Raw genomic sequence first — 23,192 nt, 5'->3', positions numbered from 1 at the left:
TAAGCATATAATAACTTTTCCTTGTATTGAAAAAGGGAATAAAGCAATGAATAAATTAATATGGATGACTAAATGTCATTCTTTTTTCCAGAAGTCTCGAAAACCCTCAAACTCCTACCTGATCTTCTTTATGTGGTTTGAAAATTATTAACCAAGAGAAAAATCTGTTTTTATTTTAGGGCCTAGGGAAAAAAAACCTTAAATGAGGAGTTTTTCAGAGGTAATAGAGTGTCTTTATTCTCAAGTAGGTACCTGTTTGAGAAAGAAGGAAGAAAAATCTCTAGAGCTGTTCTGGGAATGCTGAGCCCAGGTGGGGCAACATGGAGGTGTGGGTAGCATCCAGTGCACCAAATAGGTGAACTTTCCCACTCACTCGCCTCCTGTTTCTTTGCTCTTTGGGAGACAGCATACAAAGAAGTTATTTTGCACATTCTGAGGAATCCTTGACAGATAGTGTAGTACACTTACAAAGGTTGTGTTGTGTGTTGCAAAAAGAATCCAGGCCTCTTTCCAGATAAATCACCATGCTCAGATCTAAACAAAGCATTCAGTGGTGGTAGTCTAACCCTCTGTCTGGGTTTGAAAATGGGGCTTTTTAATACTTTACATGCTAACTGAGAGCTCTTCACTGCTGATTCCTCATCTCTAGCAATTCTGATGGCTTTTACTAAGGAAGAGTCAACAGGCTCGTTTGTCTTGGAAAGGCTTGAAAAACTTTGATATTCTTTGAAAAAACCCCAGGGCCTTCTGAAGTACTGTTGTCCAATGGAGATTGTTGATTTTCATTTTTCTCTTCCTTTTTACTGCTTTTTACTCTCTTTACCCAAATGTGTTTTACCTCATCTTCTCCCTTTTTTTTCTCATTCCTTTTTTATTCTTTATCTTCCTTCTCTTTTCCATTCTCCCTAAATTTTAGTTCACCTCTTTTCTCTAGTTCCCAATTTAATTCTCATTTACTCTTCCATCCAATCTTTATTTCAATTCTTATGCAGTGGTTCCTCCCCAACAGTGTGTCTTCTTTTTTTCTGAATAGAAATATCTACACTTTACTTTCTTCTTTTCTTTGCTTTCTGCCACCCATGACACTGTACAGACTTCTCATTGTCCTTATCATTTCTCTCCTTAGAATTTCTATGAGGATTTAATGAGATAATGTTCATAAGTAATCCTTCACAGAGCTTGCCATGTGGAGGGCATGTAAATAGATTTTAAGTTTAATGTATTACCTGTATTAAGCTCTGGTTCCAGTTCAGAATTAACTTGGCCTCTTTCCTTCCCTGAGATTAGCAAAGAGAGCAGTTATAAAGATTTCTCAAACCTCTGGTGGCACTGGGAGCCATCATGATTCTATGAAAATTTCTCAACTGCTCTGGAAAAATCCCTTGAGGTATGTTACATGGTGCCACATGGGCTTTTCCACCTGGACTTCCCTAACTCCAAATCTTCATCTTTCAAACTGTCCTTTCTTCTGTGAACACATCTCAAAAAGTTTTTTTCATTTTGTTTTATTTACATCTTGTATACATGTCTGTAGGTGTGTATGTTAAATCACTAAATAAGTTCTAAGATTCCAGACCAATGTCAGTCCAGATCTTCTAACTCCAAAGCCAGTCTCAGTCTCAGTGATGACATAATCTTGTGATTTATCCTGAAATAGAGCTGGGGTCTACTGTTGCTTGTGGATGGAGAGAAAGATTGCCTGAGCTCTCCATCAGGAACACAGAAGACAAAGTTCTCACATTTGTTGGACATGTTTGGCTTCCTGGCTTGTTATTTCAGTCTATTAAATATAATTATTTTATTTGTTTTAATTTGTTGTAATGATAATTTTCATCAATGAGATAATTCTTAAAATTACAGAAAGGGCTGATTATTCCATTAGTGTGTGCCTCTATACGTTTGGTCCTTAAATTGTTCACAGATCCTTTCTACCACCTCTTCATATCTCTTTTGGACTCATTTATTTTCCTTCCTAGGCTTAGTCACATTATGACAGCAGAAAACATAAGGCAGATGAAAATAATTCTTAGGATGACATTATTTTTTTAGGCATGGTAAAGAATTATGGCTGAAGTCTGTTTATCTCTGATTTCTAAACCCATTTCTTTCCCGGGGTGTATTATAACTTACAGGAGACCACTATATCATAAACATTATGAGCTGGTGTTTGTAATTTGTTTCTGCATATTTTAAAATAAGAGTTTATAACTATGTCCAGCCAATACCATGTGTTATCAAGAATGTGGAGACATTGAATTATCATACATTGCTGATGTGAGTGTAAAATGATTTAGACACATTGGTAAAGAGCTTTATAGTTTTCTCAAAATTAGACAAATACTTATCTTCCTACCCAGTCATTCCTCTCCCAGATATCTGTCCAAACATGTCCACACAAAGACTACATGCTAACGTTTATGGCAGCATTGTTTACAACAGTCAAATGATATAAACAATTCTATATATATCAAATGGTGAATAAATAAATAAATGTTTTATTTATATGACATACTACTAAGCAAGGAAAAGGAATCAACTATGAATACATTCAAATAATGTATTCAACTATGAATACATTCAAACAATACATACAATGATGTGGGGGAAGACAAGCCATCAAAGGATATAGAAGGGTGAAAATTAAAGAAGAGAAAACATGGTGGCACAAACAACAACACAGAAAAGAAAGTAACTCAGCATCAAGGCAATCTTCCACTGTGTTGAATCTGCTGAGAAGAATGAGATGGGGAACAAATGTTCACTGTGTTTATCAATTAAGAAGGCCATTGATGACATCTGCAAAGATATTGTAGTTTCAGTGGAGTGGGAAAAAAACTCTCACTGAAGTTAATAGAGGAGAGAATAGGAAGTAAGCGGGAACAGGGACTATAGACCACCATGCTGAAAGGCTGTATTTACTGTGAACAGGAGTGAGAATTACTAGAAGGCATGTGGAAACAAGAGTGAGGTTTTCTTCTACAATCTTTCTTTCCTTGCCTTGTTTTGCCTTTTCTTTCTATCACTTCCTTTATTTTCTCTTTTCCTTTCCTTTCCTTTCCTTTCCTTTCCTTTCCTTTCCTTTCCTTTCCTTTCCTTTCCTTTCCTTTCCTTTCCTTTCCTTTCCTTTCCTTTCCTTTCTTTCTTTGTCTCTTAGAATTTTAAAGATTAGGCACTAAAGTGTATTTATTTTTTGATATAGCTAGTGAAGCACCATTCATATAGGATAGTGATTCTGTGTTTGGAAGGTTGCCCTCACAAGTCTGCATTATGAAAACCTAGGTCCTCTGAGATCAAAACAAAAAGACCAATATGCCCAGAAGTCTAAGTCTATCTAGCATTAGGCCCTGAAAAACATCTCCAGGAAGTGATGCTCATGTCTCCAGAGGATCAGTCCAGAAGGAATTCTGGTTTTAAATCCCTCTCTGGCTGTGCCGCTGTGGTTGTTGGCATCAGAAACGACTCTCATCTCCTAGATGAGGCTTAGGGTGAGTGGGGAAACAACCTGAGGCCTGGGTAGTGCTTTCTCTGAGGATGCTGTCACAGATTGGAGGTGATTATAATATAGACAGTTCACAGAAAAATCTTTAAACATCAGAATTGAGTGGTAAGGGTGAAGGAGGTCATGTCTATAGAGCCCAGTCTACTGTTTGGTCTGGAATTTGAATTTGGTGGCAGACATTGTCCCTGTGACTTAAAGTTAATCATTTCCTTTAGGACCAAATAGAACTTTAAAACAGAATGATTAGAGCACCTCGATTTAAGTTTTAGTTTTGGGATTTGGGTCAAGTTAATTAACTTATCTCACCCTTGTTTTACTCATGCATACAGTGGCAATAATAAACAGTAATTTTCTCATACAGTTATCATGATTATTAAATGAGATAGTATATGTGAAAGGCTAAAAACAGAGCCTGGGGCATAAATAAGTATTAAAAAATATTAGATTTTTTTATTTGAACACTAAAATAATTTATAATATCTGCTGATTACCCTTTTCATTGTCTATGACATCATATAAACCTATTGCTTGTGATTTCTACATATCTACAAAGAGTCTAGAATTCCCAAAGTCTCAGCAAGAAATATTTTTCCATTCCTCCTTTTCCTTTAAAATAGAAATAATACTTCTAACTTAAATGTGAGAATTAAAGTGGAGGGTATATTATTCTAACAAAGACTGATTAAACAAGAGACCTGGGAATCATTTCTTTTTCCTTCTAAGTTCCATTTCAAGGCAAGTAGCAAATATATTTCTTCCCCAAGTTAAAGACTAGCCCATTGCTCCCACAGAGAACAAAACCAATGGGCAAGAACTATGTTTCAATCTGTAGACCAGACAGTTTAAGAGGATAGTATGTTCAGGCCAGTCCTCCAGAGAAGAGACCTTCTATTGGCTGCCTGAATGGAAAAGGGCGTTGAATTGGAGTTCCACAGTGACAGAAGAGAATGATTCTGCTTGTGTATTTCTCCTCCGCTTCCATCACCACTTACCTTTTTTTAAGCCACAGAAGCGCCTTCCCTCCTGTTGTGAGGAAGGTTTAGGTTTGATCTTCTCCATTGTCTATCCGTAGTAATAAAGGGGACAGAGTTAGGCTGAGTCCAGTTTACAATACCAGCTGAGCACATTGACCATCTTTAAGGCATGGCTTTGTTCAACCCCCAAGAGACATTTCACTCTTGTTTCTGATCTTGCTTTTCATGTGTACTTGGCTAAGGATCCTGGAAAAAAAAAAGTTACTCCTTTTGGTTCCCTGATTATCATGGCACTTCTCCCATGTAGTAGGAATTCAATGTATCTGAAGTCATTAATGAATAAATTAATTAAAATGAACAGCTTTTCCTGAGTTCATTGGATCTTAAGGAATCAAGAGCCTCGTTTGCCATTCTCATCTTGCATTCTGGAAGGGCCGTGCTGGTCTTCGGGGCTTAGTTTCTCAGATGGTCAGTGTAGTGGTGTTTCTTTGGTGGTCCTAGACCCTCAGAATCAATTTTCCTTACTCTTCCTTTTACTCATTTTGACTACCTACTACTACATTATTTTTCATTTCTGATTTATCTAGGACCTGCTTCCAACAAATCCTTTACAGTAATCATTTGTGATCACATGAGAGTTGCTGAGCACAGATCTACAGAATCCACCTCTTAAGCACAGCAACAGACTCCATCTGCAAGCCAAATTAGTGTTGACCTAAAACAGCTGATGGAGGGAGAGTTTCGGTGCTACAGAATTGGACAAAAATATATAAATGACATATGGGTAGACAGGTACTATTGCATTTAGTAATAGATATCATTGCTTATAATAATTTTGAAAGATAATTTTCACAGTTAAGCATTACAAGTTTATAGGTAATGGATAAATATTGATTATAGCTAAACTTGACTTAGTGTTTATTATTTGTCTGGTGCTTACCTAAGTACCCTATCAATAATCCCAGTGAATATCCTTTACAATGTAATATTATTTTTATTTTCATTTTAAAGAGTTAAAGAATGAAATACAGAGATTATTAAGTAACTTGTCCAAGGTTGTAAAGCCAGTATTCAAACCCAGGTGGTCTCTTCTTAGAGCCTAAAGCTATTTTTTATGCAAATTTCCAGAAGTGTTTTAGGACAGAGATGTCTAATTATATTGAAGGATGAAGAAAATACTGTAGGAAAAAATAGGGCCTGAGTAAATGAGAGATATAGGTAAAGAGAGACAGAGGTTATACAGTATATAAGTGAAAGACCCTCAAACCCATTTGGATCTTAGATTTTCAAGAAGTCAGCTATAATGTTGGCATTCTTTAAAACTGCAGTCCACAGTATCAATTTTTCAAATTTCAATAGAACTTTCTGTAATGATGAAAATATTCTACATCTGTACATCCAATATAGTAGCTACTAGCCAAATGTGGCTATTAAACATTCAAAATATAGTTGGTACAACTAAGGTACTAACATTTTAATTTAATTAATTTAAATGTAAATAGGCACATGTGTTTAGTGTATCACTAAACTATTGACTCTCAGGAAACTTGGAGTAACTTTTTCTGAGCTTCATTCATTCCTTCTCTTGTGCCCATCCCTGGATTTTGTCTAGAGACTAATCCTTTCTCGGATCCAGTGTCCTATTCCATTTTCTTTGACCTGTGCACTTAGAAGGGCTGTAATAATATACAATTTCACTTAATTTTTATGGAGAACTTTTCTTGTATTTGCGTGTGTGCGTGTGTAACCATTCTTACTTGGGAGACTCTATAAGGGATTGTCACAAGGGTAAAATACAAACTACATTAAGAGTCACTACAGTACTGCTCTTTCATTCAGTCCTGCACCCTTGTCAGTTGTGTGGCTTAGGCTAGCTTCCCAAAAGGGCCCAGCTCAGCTGAGCATTTGGATATATCTTCCTTAAGATAACAGTAAATAATATGAATAGGAGAGAGCTAATTGTGTGGCACCAAGATTTTAATATCGATTTTTGTCACTGCAAGTTTTAGTCATTAATGTCCATAATGGCCCATAGGTCTATCTAAGCCTCATCAGAGTTACTGTAGGAAATACAGTTGCTGGTAACTTGGGGTGGAGTTTATTAGAACAGCCACAAAGTAGTATGAAATTCAGACCATGAGAGGTTAAGTCCAGTTGAATTTCCAACACCAGGGATATTGATTTCCATGTAGACAAAGTTTGAACCGGTCTTTGGGAGGTACTCCATGAATAGATTTCATCTCACTGAACCAGTTGTAAATTGTAATACTCTTTGCAAGTTCTTGAGGGCTTTCTGCTACATGAGGAGTAGCAGAGAAATGGATCTCAGAATTCATTTCCCGATATCCCTGAGGACAGAGAAGTCTAATTGCCATGAAGAACGAAGAACATACTGTAGAAAAAGGGCCTGAGTAAATGAGACTGAATGGGAGGACTTGGAATATTTCTGAAGAGGTGCTAAAGCAAGTCTTCGCTGGCTCCTCCAGCTATTTGTTTTCTATTAACATGTTTATAATAAAAAATTACTATAAACCCAGTGCCCTTAAATAACTCATTATCTTACAATTCTGTAGGTCAGAAGTTCAACAATGGCTTTTATTGGGCTAAAATCAAAGTATCAGCAAGTCTGCATCCCTTTCTGAAGACTCTAGGGAAAATCCTGTTTCTTTGCGTTTTCCAGCTTCTAGAGGCAACCCATATTCCTTTGCTCCTGGTCCCCTTCCCTTATCTTCAAAACTAAGACGTCATGTTGAGGTTCTCTCATGCTGCTGCCTCTCTGGTTCTCTGAAGCTGGGAAAATGTCTTCACTTTTAAGGACTCGTATGATTAGTTTTGACTTGCCTGCATAATCCAGGATAAATTCACCATCTCAAGATCTTTAACTTTGATCATATCTGCAAAGTCCCTTTCACCACTGCAAGCTGGCAAATAATTAGGTCTCTAACATCCTTAGATACCATTATTCTGCTTCCCAGGGTTTGTCCTTCCAAAGTTCCCTGGGAGACAACGTAACTTCTCCCCACTTCACCTGCTCAGGTCTTTTTCGTACCCACACACTCCTAGGAATGCAGAAGGCCAGAGCTGTAGAGTCCATAAGGAGTATTTTTCTCCTCTGTCCTACATCATGCAGGTGAAAAATTGAGTTCCAAAGAGAATTGTGTCTAAATCCCAACAATTTAAGATCACAATCAAGATACACACACATGCACACACTTGCATATCTGTGTTTGTGAACAGCTTGTATGTTATGTTTGTGCTTGCCAATATTTCCTATATGGTTATGGGCATCAGTGTTCATTACCCACTTAAATGTATAATATTGAAGTCTTCCTTAGCAAAGACATAAGACAGCTAACTCCTTGATGTTCCTACGTGAATTGTTTCCCTATTGAGTGGCATGTTGATTGAAGTTGTTTTTTTTCCATGTATTTTAGTATATAATGTTCAGTAATAAAAGTATTGCTTCATGGGGCAGGGCCATTTGTTTCTTTATAGGACTGTGGACATGAGTGTGTTAAAGTAAAATTTAACTCTCTCTTGTGGCTACCATCTCATTACTTACTGCCACTGAGTTGTTTTGCAGACTGGTTGACTTAATACGTTTTTCTCCTTTCGCCTACTCAGACTTTCATTCCACTATGTCACCATTCAACCGAACTACTGATAACCAGCAGACCTTCACACTGACTGGGGTTCCAGGAATGCCAGAGAAGGACTTCTGGTTGGCCTTGCCCCTCTGTCTTCTTTACAGTACCACAGTCCTGGGTAATGTCATCATCCTTATTGCCATCAAAGTTGAGCAAAGTCTTCATGAGCCCATGTATTATTTTCTGGCTATGCTAGCTGCCACAGACCTCAGCCTTTCACTGTCTTCCATGCCCACTATGATAAGTGTTCACTGGTTCAGCTGGTACTCAGTAACTTTTGATGCCTGCATCACTCAGATGTTCTTTATCCACACCTTTGGGGGAGTGGAGTCAGGTGTGCTGGTGGCCATGGCCTTTGATCGCTTTGTGGCTATTCGCTTCCCTTTGCACTATGCTACCATTCTCACTCATGGAGTCATTGGCAGCATTGGGGCAGCAGTCCTTCTGCGGAGTGTGGTGGCTGTGCTCCCTGTGCCTTTCCTCATCAAAAGGCTACCTTTCTGCCACTCCAACATCCTATCCCATGCATACTGCCTTCATCAGGATGCCATGAGACTTGCCTGCGCTGACACCCGTGTCAATAGCATCTACGGCTTGCTGGCTGTGATCTTTATCATTGTACTAGATGCTTTGGTCCTTTTGGTCTCTTACATTCTAATCCTGCAGGCAGTATTGGGCATTGCTTCCCAGGAAGAGAGATTCAAAGCTCTCAACACCTGCCTCTCTCATATCTGTGCAGTGCTATTGTTCTATGTACCTCTTATTGGCATGACTCTGATTCACCGATTTGGGAAGCACTTGTCACCAGTAGTACACACACTCATGGCCAATATCTACCTGTTGCTCCCTCCTGTGCTCAACCCTGTTGTGTACAGTGTTAGGACCAAGCAGATGAGGCAGCGGATTGTCCGAATGTTTTGTGGGGGCAGGATTGCCCCTTAATAATGTCTACTACTTCTGTGCAAATGCAATCAAGTCAGAGAAGAATGTCAAACATAACACTTTCCCGTAGAAATTCATGCAGTGATGGAAATGGTCTAAATCTCTGTTGTTGAATACAGGAACTATTAGCCATACACGGCTATTGAGCACTTGGAACTTTGCTAGTGTAACCAAGGATCTAAATGTTAAAATTTTAACTAATTGAAATGTAAATTTAAATAGTCACATGTAGCTTATAGCTACTCTATTAAAGAGTAAAAATCTAATGGATTATGACATGTCATTGCATAATAGTTGTGATGAAATCAAGAATTTATATTAGATAGCTTGATAAAAATTGAACTTCTTCAAAATGGTGTATAAAAACCTTTTCAGCACTTATATACAATCAGATTTACTCTTTTTGGTATATAATCTGTAAGCCTTGACAAACACATGAGCTATGAAGCACCACTGACACTAAGGTACCAAAAAATTACATTACTTCCCAAAATTCCTTCATGATGCCCCTTCATAGTCAACTTCTCTATCCATACCCAATCCTTGGCAAGCACTGATTTGTTCTCCATGCCTACATTTCCTCTTTTTCCAGGGTATCTTGGAACCTTGAAGTATGTAGTCTTCTATGTTTGGCTTCTTAGCACGATGCATTTGAGATTCACCTATGTTGTTTTGTGTATTGGTAATTAATTTCTTTTCTAGCTAAGTTGTATTCCATTGTATGCTTTCTTATTGTTTAACCACTTTTTCAATAAAAATTTCGAGATTGTTTTTGTTCTATTGTGATCACTCTTGCATTCAATGCTGAGAATGATGTATTTATTCCCTTTTGCTTTTTCTGTTTATTTATATGTTCTTGGAGTATTTTTTAATAAAAATAATGTATGTATGTGCAATGGGTTAGAAGCAAGACAGAAAAATATTAGAAAGAAAATAGCACATGAAGAGCGTGAGAGCATGGTGCATTCAGTAGCCTAGACAGCTAAGGACCTCTCTATACACTTTAGTTTTCTGTTTCAGGCTCACTTCAGTACAGGAGGCTTTTCTGACATGCCTTTTATTTTGTTAGAGTTTCTCACACAGTATATAACTACCTAGCAGCCCATCTTCCCTGGTATTCTATATACTTTTTAAAAACAGAAATTGTTTTTGTTTCAGTTCAGTCTATCCCAAGTATTCAATATAGTTTAGATTCTACTTTGGAACATATGGAGGACACTCAATATGTATTTTTTGAGCTAAAGAATGAGTAAAAATTTTACTTTATCAAGACTGATCTCATGCTTCCCATTTAATATTAGTTTAATAATATTAATTAATATTAGTTTAATATTAATTAATATTAGTTATTAATAGTTTAATTACTATTAGTTTGTCTCATTTAATATTAGTAAGTCCCCTTCAAAATTTCCAAAGGCATGCATCTTTCTGGATGGAAACCACATTATAGTTGTCCACAAAAAATAATACAATAATAAGTAATAATACAAGAATAAACCGTGTTTTGTGTACTCACAACTGCAAATCTATTTTTGCCACACCCTGTGTATGAATCGGAACATTACTTATTATGGAACTTTGTGGACTTACTTAGTCTGTCTACTCATTGGGATAGTCAGCTTTGCTCAGTGTTCCTGATAAAAATATAGTGAGATTATGAATGAAAAAATGTTTTAAGGAAGATTAAAAAAAGTCAGTGATTATTAGATATGGTCAACATTATTTAGTGCCTATGATGGAGAGGTAAATTGTGGTCAAATTAGCCTTAAACGAGATGTGGGCATACAATTGGGGATCAAGCAGTCCATATGATGGATAAGTTGAAGACAATGTATTGCAACCATGTTTGACCACGGAAGGAAGTACAGCATTATTGGTTAAGATCAGAAAGAGCTTTAGCGTAAGATAGACATGGGCTTAAATATAAGCTCTCTGACTTGCTAACTTTTGATTAAGTAAATTTATTTAAAACCTATCTGAGTTTCAATTTCTTCAATTGCAAAATAGTGGAGAATAATATTTAACTCATAAGTTTGATAATGAACAAATACAACAATGTATTTAAAGGGTAGAGTGCAATTTTGGGTATGTATTTTGAGTTTATCAGATGTTTAGAAGGGGGGGGTGGGCTGCAGATGTGACTCGGGTAATAGGATGGCTTCGTAGGAGAGGTACCTGCGTGAGAGGAAGGACCTGGGAATAGCCAGGGGAACAATGAGACTTGTTAGGAAGAATATATATTGGAGGAAAAAAAAACCCAAACAAGCAAACAAACAAACACACACCAGAGGGATGACTCATTTTGTATTCTCCAGATCCCTGTCTGAAATTCAGGGAGCTGCCTTGGCTGAGAATCTGTAGCCTAAGGCAGGGGAAAGAGGGATGTTGTAGCTGTCTCACCCAGGCAGGCAGCTTTTGAAGGTACCCATTACTGTCAGCTCCAGGGCCAGAACTCTACTTACAGCCCTTGATGTATGGGGTTTGCTTGAGCCCCTGAGCAGGGTTTGAACATGTGTCAGGGAGATATGTCTGAGCTGTTGTAGAGGAACACATTCATATGGGTTCTGTAACTCTTGCTCCAACCAGCATACTCACTCATTAATGAAAATAGCTTTCTGTTGCCTGGTGACTCTACTAAGCTGCCTATAAAGCTCACACCCTCCGGAGCTGGTTTAGTTTCTGTTCTGTGACGGGAATGAAGTTGGTGGTGTTTCCTGCTGATACAAGCAGGTAAGAAGAGTGCGTAAATGCAAAGGGATGGGAGGGGAGGGGTTAAAGAATGAAGAAGAGAGGAACAGTGATAAGTGATTAAATGAAGAAAGATACAAGTAAGGTGGGATGAAGAAATGGAGGGGTGTAATGGGGCCTGGAAGAAATTGAAATGGGATTATGGAAGACATGAGGGAAAGAAAGGAAGAGCAAAAGAAATAGGGCCCAGAACTGTTTGTCTGTGGTCAAGATTATTCGACAGTCAGTCAACATTATTAACTGAAGCTCTCTATTATTCCAGATCCTACTTTAGTAGCTCACATTGAGAGATGATAAACAGGCATCTCTAAACTTTTAAAATACTCACACGTCAGGCAGATAAAAGAGACGACACTTGCATATAAAAATTACTACTATCAACCATGATTAAGAGTTAAATGACACGTAAAGCATGAAATGGTGCAGAGATTTAGAAGCAGAGGGTAAGTTTCAGGTTAACATGGCCTGGAGCTGTCAGGCCAGGTTCTAGATTATGGAAAAGAATAGATTCCAATATCACCCTGGCTGGGTGGTTCAGCTGATTGGAGCATCATCCCATACACCAAAAGTTATGGGTTTGATTCCTGGTCAGGGCACATATGTAGTTTGCAGTTTCCATCCCCAGTCAGGGCATGTCCCAGAGGCAACCAATTGATGTTTCTCTCTCACACTGATGTCTCTATTTTTCTCTCTCTCTCTTCCCCCCTCCTCTTTTTGTAAAATTAATAAACATACCCTTGGGTGAGGTTTAAAAAATAGATTTCAGTGTTGAGAAATAAACAGAAGATGGGGGGTTATAAATGAAGAGTGTGGATCTATACCATTGTTGATGCCACAAAGCAGGGATGCTGACCTTTGAATCACTGAGTTATCGAGTTGGGTGGATAATATCCTCATTTAATCTAGACTTCTGTATATGAATTGGAAGATGTTGCCTTCTGCCTGGCCAATGAAATGGAGAACTAAAGATAGAAAGTTCTAGTCTATTCTTCTGGTAGTGGGCCATGCAGAGAAAACCTTGATGAACTGAGGGGCAAAGTTTGCTCTACAACTGGTTGCGGAGTGTATGAGCTCACTGGGTCTGGGGAAGAAGCTCTTTGATCCTTTTCCTGTCCATAGTTCTGCATTCTGTAGGGAACAAGTTCTCCACCAACAAAATGAGCTACTGTCTCTTCTCCTCCTACCCTCGCTTCACCCAGGGCCATCTCCTTGGCCTTTATGACACACAACTCAAAGAACAGAAGATAATGATTGTCTGCTTTTTAAGAAGAGTAATTTCTTAATTACTCTTTCATTTCAAAATTCCTTTCTACATACATCAGCACATAGAGACACACATACAACTCAGACATATGTGAACATTCACATATTCTTTTAAACACACGTGGACTGAATCCACACACATTCTTTTTAAAACTATGAGGAGACTTTTCTTCCTTTTACTTATTTTTCTATTCCTTCTCTAAATCATATATATATATGTATGTATATGTATATATATACATATATATTAAAAGCAATTCTTATAATTCTTATATTTAAAAAAGAAGAAATTATACTGTCCAACTGTTTAAATTTTCTCATAAGCCTGGCTTCTATAATGGTTTATGATTAAATAAAAAATAAGATATTTCATGGTCAATAAATCTGGTTTTTAATTTTGAATCTGTAACTAACTCTTCTACTTTGGAAATACAATTTACTTTGAGGGGTCATTTTTGTTAATAGGAGAAAGATATCTATATCATTTTCCTTGGTATTACATAAAATTATATATAAGGTGGTTAGAAAATGTTGACATATACACAGGATCTTAATTCTTTTCTTTTTCTCTTAACCTACCCCCCTTCTTCTTCCAATTGATGAGAAGACAATTACTCTCCTGTTCTGTGGGTTCATCCTCCCCTCAAAACTTCCATGATCAATCTGTATTTCTCTCTTCTAGTCTTTATCCACCCTGTATCAACTATCATTTATCCATCCCTCAATACATTAATATAAATTAGGTTATTAGAGTTTGTGTCATGTACCAATAACTGTGTTTTTTCCTGGACAAAATATAAAAATGAACACATATGTGGTATGCTCCCAGAAAGTCAGTATTTTAGAGGCAGAAATAAATGTGATAAGGCAATAGGATTTTAATGGTGTAAAAATCATATATGAAATACTATTGGAGGGGAGTGAATAGACTGAGTAATTTTGCATTGCAGAGAGATTCCTGAATTGTTATCACAGAGTCATAGAGGAATAGATTCACTCTCAATAGCTATATTTATCAGATTGAGAAAAAGAAGAAGAATGAAACAGAAATCTTAACAGCCTTCCAATTTCTTGTCTGGCTAGTCTTCCCTCATTTTCCCATAGAGTGATTGCTTTCCAGTAACATTTTGCCTTGGCTTCTCCTATTATTCATTTCAGTAGGTTGAGAGAGGTTAGAATATAGAAACTGTTCTTACTCATTTCCGTCTCCCTAGCCACCCACACAGTAACTGTCATTAAACTAGTCATTCGGAGTTTGAGTGGTTGATGTGATTCTGTGTGTCTAATCCATATCTCATTTGGCACTAGTTTTCCTGATTCTTAGTGTTATTTCTCAACCATGTTATAATGTGACAATACTAAATATTATAGCAGAAAAAGCAATTAGTCTATTTTCCCCCTTTGGAGTAACAAGTGATTATTTCTATCATCATCATCAGTAGACTGAAGGAGGGAGAGAGAATTACTAACAATTCCTCATATTTGTTCTTATATAAAAACTGGCAGGGTCTGGTACTAGCAAATTCCTTGTATCTACTCAGACACAAAGATAGAGAGCTGGCACTACTGAAAAATAAGAATACTTGGGGCTGGCCATACCCACACAACAGCTGGGCCAGGTGCATCATTCCTTGTTAACTCTCTGTTGATAATTAAATGTCTTAAGTGAAAATTTAAAAATCCGCAGTGATGATACCAACACTCAGTGAACACGTCATGAATAGAATTGCAATGGTAATCTTAAATCTAGATTATACATTTTGCCTCCTCTTTAGACACCATCTCTATTGCTTTGCAGCTATCATTCTGTGGATTTTGTCAGCCAGTGCACTACTCGATATTCCGATTTGTAGTGTCACATGATATTTGTAATGCCTGCCTATCCCTAAGTGACTTCCCCTTAGGTATTAATTTCTACTTCTATCCCATTCATGTTTTCTACAAAGTCATTCATCACATGTTGCTGAGTGCTCCCATGCTTCTCATATGGTATTTTATCTAGGCTTACCTCCTGTGCCTAGATTAGGATGTCTCGAGTCATGTATTTCAGACTACTATTTGAAATTTTTCACAGGATTGATAGGGCAGTCAACTCACTTTGGGTTGGCTCAGAGTAACATGGTACAATAGATATCCATGGGAAGGGGTAGAAATAAGTACCCCAAGATATAAGATGGAATGAAGGAGAAAAAGACCCATTGTTTCAGTAGATTTGGATGAGTACAGAGAGAAACAGAATTAGAACACAAAGTGACATTGTCTCATGTACATGTGGAGTGGGGAAGGGAAGAATTATAGGAAAAGGAATAAAGAATCCCTGACACAAAAAGATACTTCTAATTGAGCTACTAGGAGAGGGTGACAGATGATTCCGGTACAAGGATACTTCCAACTACAATATCCCAGACCAGCTTCTAGAAAGGACATCATGGAGTCTGCTATCATAGGTGCCTAGTGGCTCTTATGTGCTTCTCCATTATTTCTGGAGCAACAATAGTTTGGAGACAAAGCCCCACTGGTTGTAATTGTTGCTGTTTTCTTGGTGTATATACATGCATTTATGTAATGTAACTGTACAAGCATTTTCTATTTCACGTCAAGGCTTGTCTGGGCAGTAGAGTGAGGATGAGCTTAGAGAGATTGATTGTTATAATTAGGAAAGGATAGAGGAAGAAAAATGAGGCCAGGTTCTGACAAGCAAAATTCAAGATGCTATGGAATTATGTGATAAGAACCATAATTAAATTTCGGGTTTTGAATACAGAGAACCAACTGTGTAATATGAAAAAGTCTATAAAAGAGTCAGGCTTGGAAAAGGGATCAATATGGAACTCTCGTTTTTGTCTCTCTTTTCAGGGTGTGTCCTCAACCCACCATGGTTATTTTCAATAACACCACATCCTCCTCCCCAAACTTCCTCCTCACTGCGTTCCCTGGGCTGGAACTGGCTCACATCTGGATCTCTATCCCTGTCTGCTGTCTCTACACCATTGCCCTCTTGGGAAACGGCATGATCCTGTTTGTCATCATTGCTGAACAGAGGCTCCACAAGCCCATGTACTATTTCCTCTCCATGCTGTCAGCTGTTGATCTGTGTTTGACCATCTCAACCCTCCCCACTGTGCTTGGGGTTCTCTGGTTTCATGCCCGGGAGATAAGCTTTAAAGCTTGCTTCCTTCAAATGACCTTTGTGCATGCCTTCTCCTTCCTGGAGTCCTCAGTGCTGGTAGCCATGGCCTTTGACCGCTTCATGGCCATCTGCAACCCCCTGAAGTATGCCACTGTCCTCACAGACATGATGATCATGGTGATTGGACTGATCATCTGCCTACGACAGCTAATTTTCGTTTTTTTCATAACTCTAGCCTTGAAGAATGTTTCTTTCCATGGAGGCCAGGAGCTTTCCCACCCTTTTTGCTACCACCCAGATATGATCAAACACGCATATTCCAACCCCTGGATCAGCAGCTTTTTGGGCATGTTTCTTCAGCTCTACCTGAGTGGCACTGACTTCTTGTTCATTCTTCTCTCCTATGCCCTAATTCTCCGTACTGTCCTGAGCATTGTGGCCCCTGAGAAGCAACAAAAAGCTCTGGGCACTTGTGTCTGTCACCTCTGTGCTGTCACCATTTTCTACGTGCCGATGATCAGCCTGTCCGTTACACACCGCCTTCTCAACTCCACCTCTACGGTGGTCTGCAGCATTTTGGCCAATGTTTATTTGCTCTTACCACCAGTACTGAACCCTATAATTTACAGCTTGAAGACCAAGACCATTCGCCAGGCTATGCTCCAGCTGCTCCAATCTAAAAGTTCACGGGGCCCCAGTGTAATGAGTCTTAGAGGTGGATGAAATTGAAGGGGAAAATTTGCCAGTACATGAATTATATTTGAGTAGGAAAAGGATTTGGGTTCATCTCATCTGCAGGCACTTTGATTACTGAAGCAGTTTCAATTAAATTATAGGAGCAAGAAGAGAATAATTTTCCCCTAAGCTAATCAAAAAGTTAAAAAATACCCACTTCAATTCAAAACCAAATTAATTATGTATAAGCTACTCAAACATTTAAAACAATTACATTACATAGACTCTGGTGCACATTAAAAGCACAATATGATCATTTATTCCAGCTGTTAACAACTTAATTATGTACTTAAAAATGATAATTCTTAGACCGAAAATAAATGACAATAATTTTATTTTTGCATTCAGCTGAATAAAATCATTTATTACTGTGGTCGAGTTTCCTAGAGGCAATAGAGATTTTTATCTTGAGCTGGTAGATAAAACAGTTACAGGTGTGTGCAAAGGTAGGTCCATAGAAATTTGTGATTTAAAACGCTATGAAATTCTTACATTCATTTCAGTTCCTAGAGTCACCTCTAGAGAGCGCTATCTCCTTACAAATGTACTCCCTACACTTCTATTTTCCTATTAATCCCTGTTCTCCTTAAAGTGAAATTTTCACAGTTCCAATTGCTTTTTGTTATATCTCCAATGAGTCCAATATATAAAATCATATATTGCCTTATTATTTTTCCCACTGCTTAGATATTCTAGAATAGTTCTGACTCTGACTCCATAGTCCCTCTTCAGTGTCTACTCTGCCTCAGAAATATACTTTTTTAAAAAAATCTATTTGCCCTTGTTTCTTGGGTTGTTCATTTTCTATTGAGCTGTTAGATTCCTCAAACTTTTGGTGTTCTTGTCACTATAAAATTGCATAGTGACTGTGATGCTTTTTAATAGAAAATCTTTGGATAGCTTTTATTTGTTTTGTAAAGAAGTAACTCCTATGTAGGGTTGATAGGATGTTGGGAGAATGTTCCTAACTTTTCTTTCACACACAGAGTTATGAAATTCTGATAATTATTCTGATAATTGTGCCACTCTCGGTAATTCATGTCTGAGTTCAATGAACCAAGTAGGTATTCCAATCTGAGACACTTGACTCTGCCCCTACATCAACTCCCTACTCCTGGCTGACAGGGAGTACCACTCCCAACGTCTGTTTGGTTCAGCTTTCTGTTCAATTTAAGCAATGAAAACTGTGCGGCTACTTTGCTCAACACCCAAACCCCTTTTCTCCTAATTATTAATGACAATATCCACATATTATTTCTAGTTAATGTTGTTTATGAGATTTCTCCTTTATACAGTATATTCAGGTACTTTTGATATCTCCCTGGAATTGTGTCCCCCACACAAGGATGCATTGCAGAAGCCAGTATTTTAAGTGGACACTAAGCAACATGGGATCATCCAGAAAATAGTACAATTGGAAATAAAATTCAGTTTTTCAGAGTTCAAGGCCAGCATTGCAGCCAGAGTGTCTCTTGGCCTCATGCACTTTCTGGGAAGTCTTTGTATTTCATTATACCACAATTTAGTATTCCAAGTTTCTATTTCTCATTCTCCTATTATTACCAAATAAGTGTCTATTTGGTTCTCTCCCTTTTAATAGGATAAAATATAACTACAATGCAAGAGTTCAAGAGTCCCACAATGCATCTAGTTTCTAGATATCTTGTTCCAGAGCAAGGATTAAGGATAGAAGACTTTTTCTTAGTCACACAGTCCCTTAGTAAGCCCAGAATAAAATAGCCTAAAGAAGAGAGAATTCAGAGAATTTGTAAATAGAGATAAGGATTTTAGATATGTGATTTAACTGAGAATTGGGGGCTTGGCAATGGGGCAGAGAGAACTGCCACAAAATCGAGCATGTTAGGAGTGCTAGATTAGGTGACATTGTATCTTTGAGGACTTTAGGGAATGATACAAAATGCTAAACATTTGTCAATATTCATGATTTTGAGCCCAGGCATTGCTGTGTTTAGAGAGGGAAAAGGGCTTGCACAGCAGCTAAGAAAGGCCAGTAGCAATGAACTAGGAAACAGGAAAGAAGAGAGAACTATACACAAATGGAGTCTGCCTGAAATCAACCTGTGCAGAGTAGAATCCCACACCACACCTAATGTAACCAGCCAAACTTTTCTTCATCAGTTCTCACTAATAACAGCTCTTTAACTGCTTCTTGGGAAGACCTTTCTAAAAGTTTCTGGGTTTTTTTTTTAGATCCCCAACTAGTCATAGTTCCTAAATTTAAAAATATCTGGAAAACACTTCAATTTTTTTCCCTAAGTTTGGTGTCAAAACTTATCGGGGGAAAAAGCTAATATGAATTGATATGAATATGTTTATGGTCATTATAAAATAATTTTTCATAAGTTTGGTGCCAAAACTTTTTGGCTGCAAAAGTTAACATGAACAGATGTGCATGTACTTGTGGTCATTATTTATTCAACATTGAGTAAATAGTCCACATGTTTCACTTTAGAAATATAGTGTGTTTGAATACAGGACAATGCCCAGAGGGTTGCTGTGTCTTTTTAAGGTAAGAAAAATTATAAGTTCCAAAGGTTTTAGATAAAAAATCGTAGAAATGTGCAATCATTCTTCCAGTTATACAATGGTCAACATGTAACATAGTTTCAATGTGTGCATTAACCTTTAATTTCTGTAAATATACTTTTCACATCTGGCTCAAAATACAACTCATCTGCTCAATACAAAAAATATTTCTAAGTAATTGTTAATAGAACATGAATTTGTTCTTTGTGTTATTTCAAAAAAATGTTTTTAATACATTTGGAAATTGTTCTGGTTGTAAATGTCACATATACACAAATAATTCTACGCGCATATACAGGGTGGGGCAAAGGTGGGTTTGCAGTTGTTCATGTGGAAAGTAATACAGTGATTAATAAATAAAAATACAAGGTAAACCCTGTGTTTCACATACTCTCAACTGTAAGCCTACGTTTGCCCCACCTTGTATTGTATATCGTCAAATTTTTGAATATTTTGAGAAACAGAAAAGTATTAAGAAGATAAAAATCACTCACAGTCCTACTAATGAGAGACTATATGATGTATGACCTAATCTTTTTCAATAAGCCAATATATGTGCATACATACATATTTATAAACTAGGATAATAGTGTATATTCAAATGCATATCTTATTTGTTTGTTATTATTCATTATTGTCTATTATATCATATTTTATATCAGACTTTACTTCCTCCAGGAAGCTTTCCTGTGGTTCTCTGTTAAAATAGGAAAGTTGTCATTCTTTTATTTGTGTTCTTTTCTACATATGCTTAAACTTACCATACTTTACAAGGTGAATTTAATTATTTGTTTATTTGCTTTCCCCACCGCCAGATTGTAAACTCCTTGATAGTAGTAGGCCTATGTTTCATGTTTTATGAAACATAGATGTAACATAGATGTTAATCCCTAACATCTACTTCAGTGCTTAGGAAATACCACTTAGTGGTTGATGCTGTGTTGCATAGGTGGGTAACATTTAATATCAGTATTATTTGTATATAATGGTTTATGTGACCATTTTCTATTATTTAAAATTGCCATAGTTTACAGTACTTTTATCATAGAAAATAACCCTCTCTATATTCTTATAAATATCACACCTGTGATTATGTTCTCAGATTCCAAGAATGTGAATAATTAAATATTGAAGGCAGTAAAATGACAGTTGCTCTAGCTTATTGGATGGGTTTGTAGGCTCTGGAAATATACTGCCTGGATTTAAATTCAAGCTCCTAACACTTTATATTTGTGTCCTTAGAAATGTTGCTTAACTTTTGAAAACTTTATCTTCTTAATCCACAAAACAGGGGGAGGTAATAAGATTTAACTTCCTACATCCTTGCAAAAGTTATTAGAGTTAATACGGGCAAATTTATAGCTCGACGTCTGGTACTTGGTAAGCACTAAATGTATCCTATGTTATTATCACCTAAATTATAACTACTTAAATGTTATTTATGTATCTAATTGCTTTTCAATAAAATGCATAACACTTTTTCTGCTTTTCCATTTTTGTTATTTCCTTAGAAAATTGTTTCCATCTACAGAGTACTTAATTTATTTACATATGTTTAAGTAAATTTTAAAGTTATTTTTGTATTTAATTCTTAATTTATTTTAGTTTATTTTTGTGTGGATAAAAGTTCACACACAAATATGGTTTTTAAAATAGGTTGTAATATTTTTCTACCACTTTATTTGAATAACCACTCTATTTTCAACAATGTTCTGGTATTCCTTAACTACATGTTATTTTCATATCATGTGTGGTATGTTGCAGTGTGTTTATTTTTTTCTTCTTCTTCTTATTGATTTATTGAACAAACTACTCACAACTTTAATCTGGTTAATAAATGTCACTATTATGTGAAACTTTATTATAGTTTCTATTTTTTGTCTTATATTCTCCACTTTATTCTCATAAATCTATTTTTAGAAATTTCTGGTAAATTCTCAATGAAATGTTACTTGAACCTTGATTGAAAATGCACTAAACCTGTATTATAATTGAGGAAAACAAATACATTTTACCCTATTCACTCTTCTGATTCAGAAATAACATTTATTGACATCTTACCACTTGGGCTGTTTCTGACTTTTAAAGATTTCAATTTCTGAGTTGAGGGCAAATACTAAAAGGAGAATAAATATTCTTCCATATTTCTTTCATGACAGGTTGTTCACTTTTTCTTGTACTTAAACAGGACACAAACTTTTTCAGGGCAGGCTTTTTTGACTTAAAATTTACAGTTACTTCTTACTGACTTGGCAATAGGTTTTCTGTCATTTCAGATGTTCTATGAGCTTGTAATTTATCATCATATTCTGCAGCAAAGGATTTTTTTGTTGCTGTTATTAATTTTTTCTAGACAAGTTGGACAATGTCATTTATATACACTGTACAAGTACTGTAGATATGCCAACAAATTTGATGTGTACAGTTCTTTTGGGAAAACAAAACACGGGTAAGAAAGACAGACATGTGAACTGATAATTATAGCATAATTGGAAACCACCTGGAAGGAGGTGCAAAAGGTCGTCCCTCCCTCCCTGGATTAGACCCTGGGTTACAGACAGGGTCGGCTATTGAACAAGAAGAACTCGGTTGAACTCACCTGGGGACACACAATGTATAAGAATATTTATTCATCAGAGAATGTTTTCAAAGTGATTCTTTAAAACAGAAATGATGTTAATTATTTGTGAGTTCACCTCAGCAGTAAAACATTGAAATTTATTACCAATAGTTTTCTCCCAATTCACAGTACTAAATTTTAAGGGTTGCTTGACTTATTCTAAATTTTATGTTCTATATCTTTGCCTGCTAAGAAGTACTTACAAATAACAGATGAACAAGAAACAAATGAATTTTACAGAAAATAATTTGAGAAAGCCAATCATATTTAGTTTGCTATTTATCTTTTTAAAATGGAACCATATATACATGAATATGATTTCATATTGCTAACTATATGGTCATATTTTCTGCTAGTTTAAAATGATTTTTAGCTTCTTTAGTGTAATTGAATATATCATAATGAAGAATACCAAGTACCTAAACAAGCATGAGAGTCATTATTTTAGAACCTGTATTTCAGGGTAGTTAATTAATAACATCAATGCTTTAAAAATTTCTCTGCTATTAGCTTTTGTATTTCTCTCCAGTAGCAAAATAGTCCCTCTGTTCTCCTTTTAATAACTATAACTTTTTGGAGGCCTTTGTATAGAGAAAAAAATGGCTGTATTAAAGAGTTTATGGTCACAATTGAAGGCTTAGAGAACTGTACATTTAGGAGAACCACTGATCATTCTTATGTGACTGTTATGGAAAGTGCAAAGGGATAAAATCTTCAACCAACTCTTCTGACAACAGACTTCTTTCACTTAAATGGGAGATCAGGAATTTGCATTAAATTGACTGAAGACTCCTCAACAAATACAACATGTCTGAAGCTGCTTGAAAGAAAATCAGTGACTGGATTGGGGCAGCATCCTTTAACTTCCAGCTCCTCTCACATTCATTCTCCATAAGCGGGCACAGTCTTAGCTTCCACACATATTTACTCCAGTGCTGATAACAGTGTCACTGAAATTCTGTATCAGTGGACTGATTCATGATTTTAATAATACTGCCCATGTCGGTCTCGAGCTCACAGACATCAGTGCCCTGTCCACAGTTGTGCTGTTTGTAAGAATGACTAAGGAACATGAAGATGAATCATT

The 23,192-nt window shown here is 36.6% G+C and overlaps 2 protein-coding genes across 2 annotated transcripts; both read left to right on the top strand.

Annotated features, from left to right (window-relative positions):
* The first annotated feature begins 3,468 nt into the window (after positions 1 to 3,468).
* Positions 3,469 to 9,712, top strand: LOC112315938 (olfactory receptor 51H1). The gene is made up of 2 exons (XM_024572599.3): positions 3,469 to 3,485; positions 8,098 to 9,712. The coding sequence occupies exon 2, from the start codon at positions 8,112 to 8,114 to the stop codon at positions 9,060 to 9,062; it is 951 nt and encodes a 316-aa protein (XP_024428367.2). The 5' UTR covers positions 3,469 to 3,485; positions 8,098 to 8,111; the 3' UTR covers positions 9,063 to 9,712.
* Positions 9,713 to 15,930: 6,218 nt separating this feature from the next.
* On the top strand, positions 15,931 to 16,926 carry OR51T1 (olfactory receptor family 51 subfamily T member 1). Its single transcript, XM_024572545.2, has one exon. The coding sequence runs from the start codon at positions 15,949 to 15,951 to the stop codon at positions 16,924 to 16,926; it is 978 nt and encodes a 325-aa protein (XP_024428313.1). The 5' UTR covers positions 15,931 to 15,948.
* Positions 16,927 to 23,192: the final 6,266 nt, after the last annotated feature.

Source organism: Desmodus rotundus, chromosome 5 (assembly GCF_022682495.2).
Source record: "Desmodus rotundus isolate HL8 chromosome 5, HLdesRot8A.1, whole genome shotgun sequence".
In the NCBI taxonomy this organism is placed as follows: Eukaryota; Metazoa; Chordata; class Mammalia; order Chiroptera; family Phyllostomidae; genus Desmodus; species Desmodus rotundus.
The sequence above is the reverse complement of the archived record's forward strand: the minus strand, read 5'-3'. Positions and strand labels throughout refer to the sequence as shown.

Coding starts and splice junctions, on each gene's coding strand:
- LOC112315938 (XM_024572599.3), top strand. CDS start 8,112: ATGTCACCATTCAACCGAACTACTGATAACCAGCAGACCTTCACACTG.
- OR51T1 (XM_024572545.2), top strand. CDS start 15,949: ATGGTTATTTTCAATAACACCACATCCTCCTCCCCAAACTTCCTCCTC.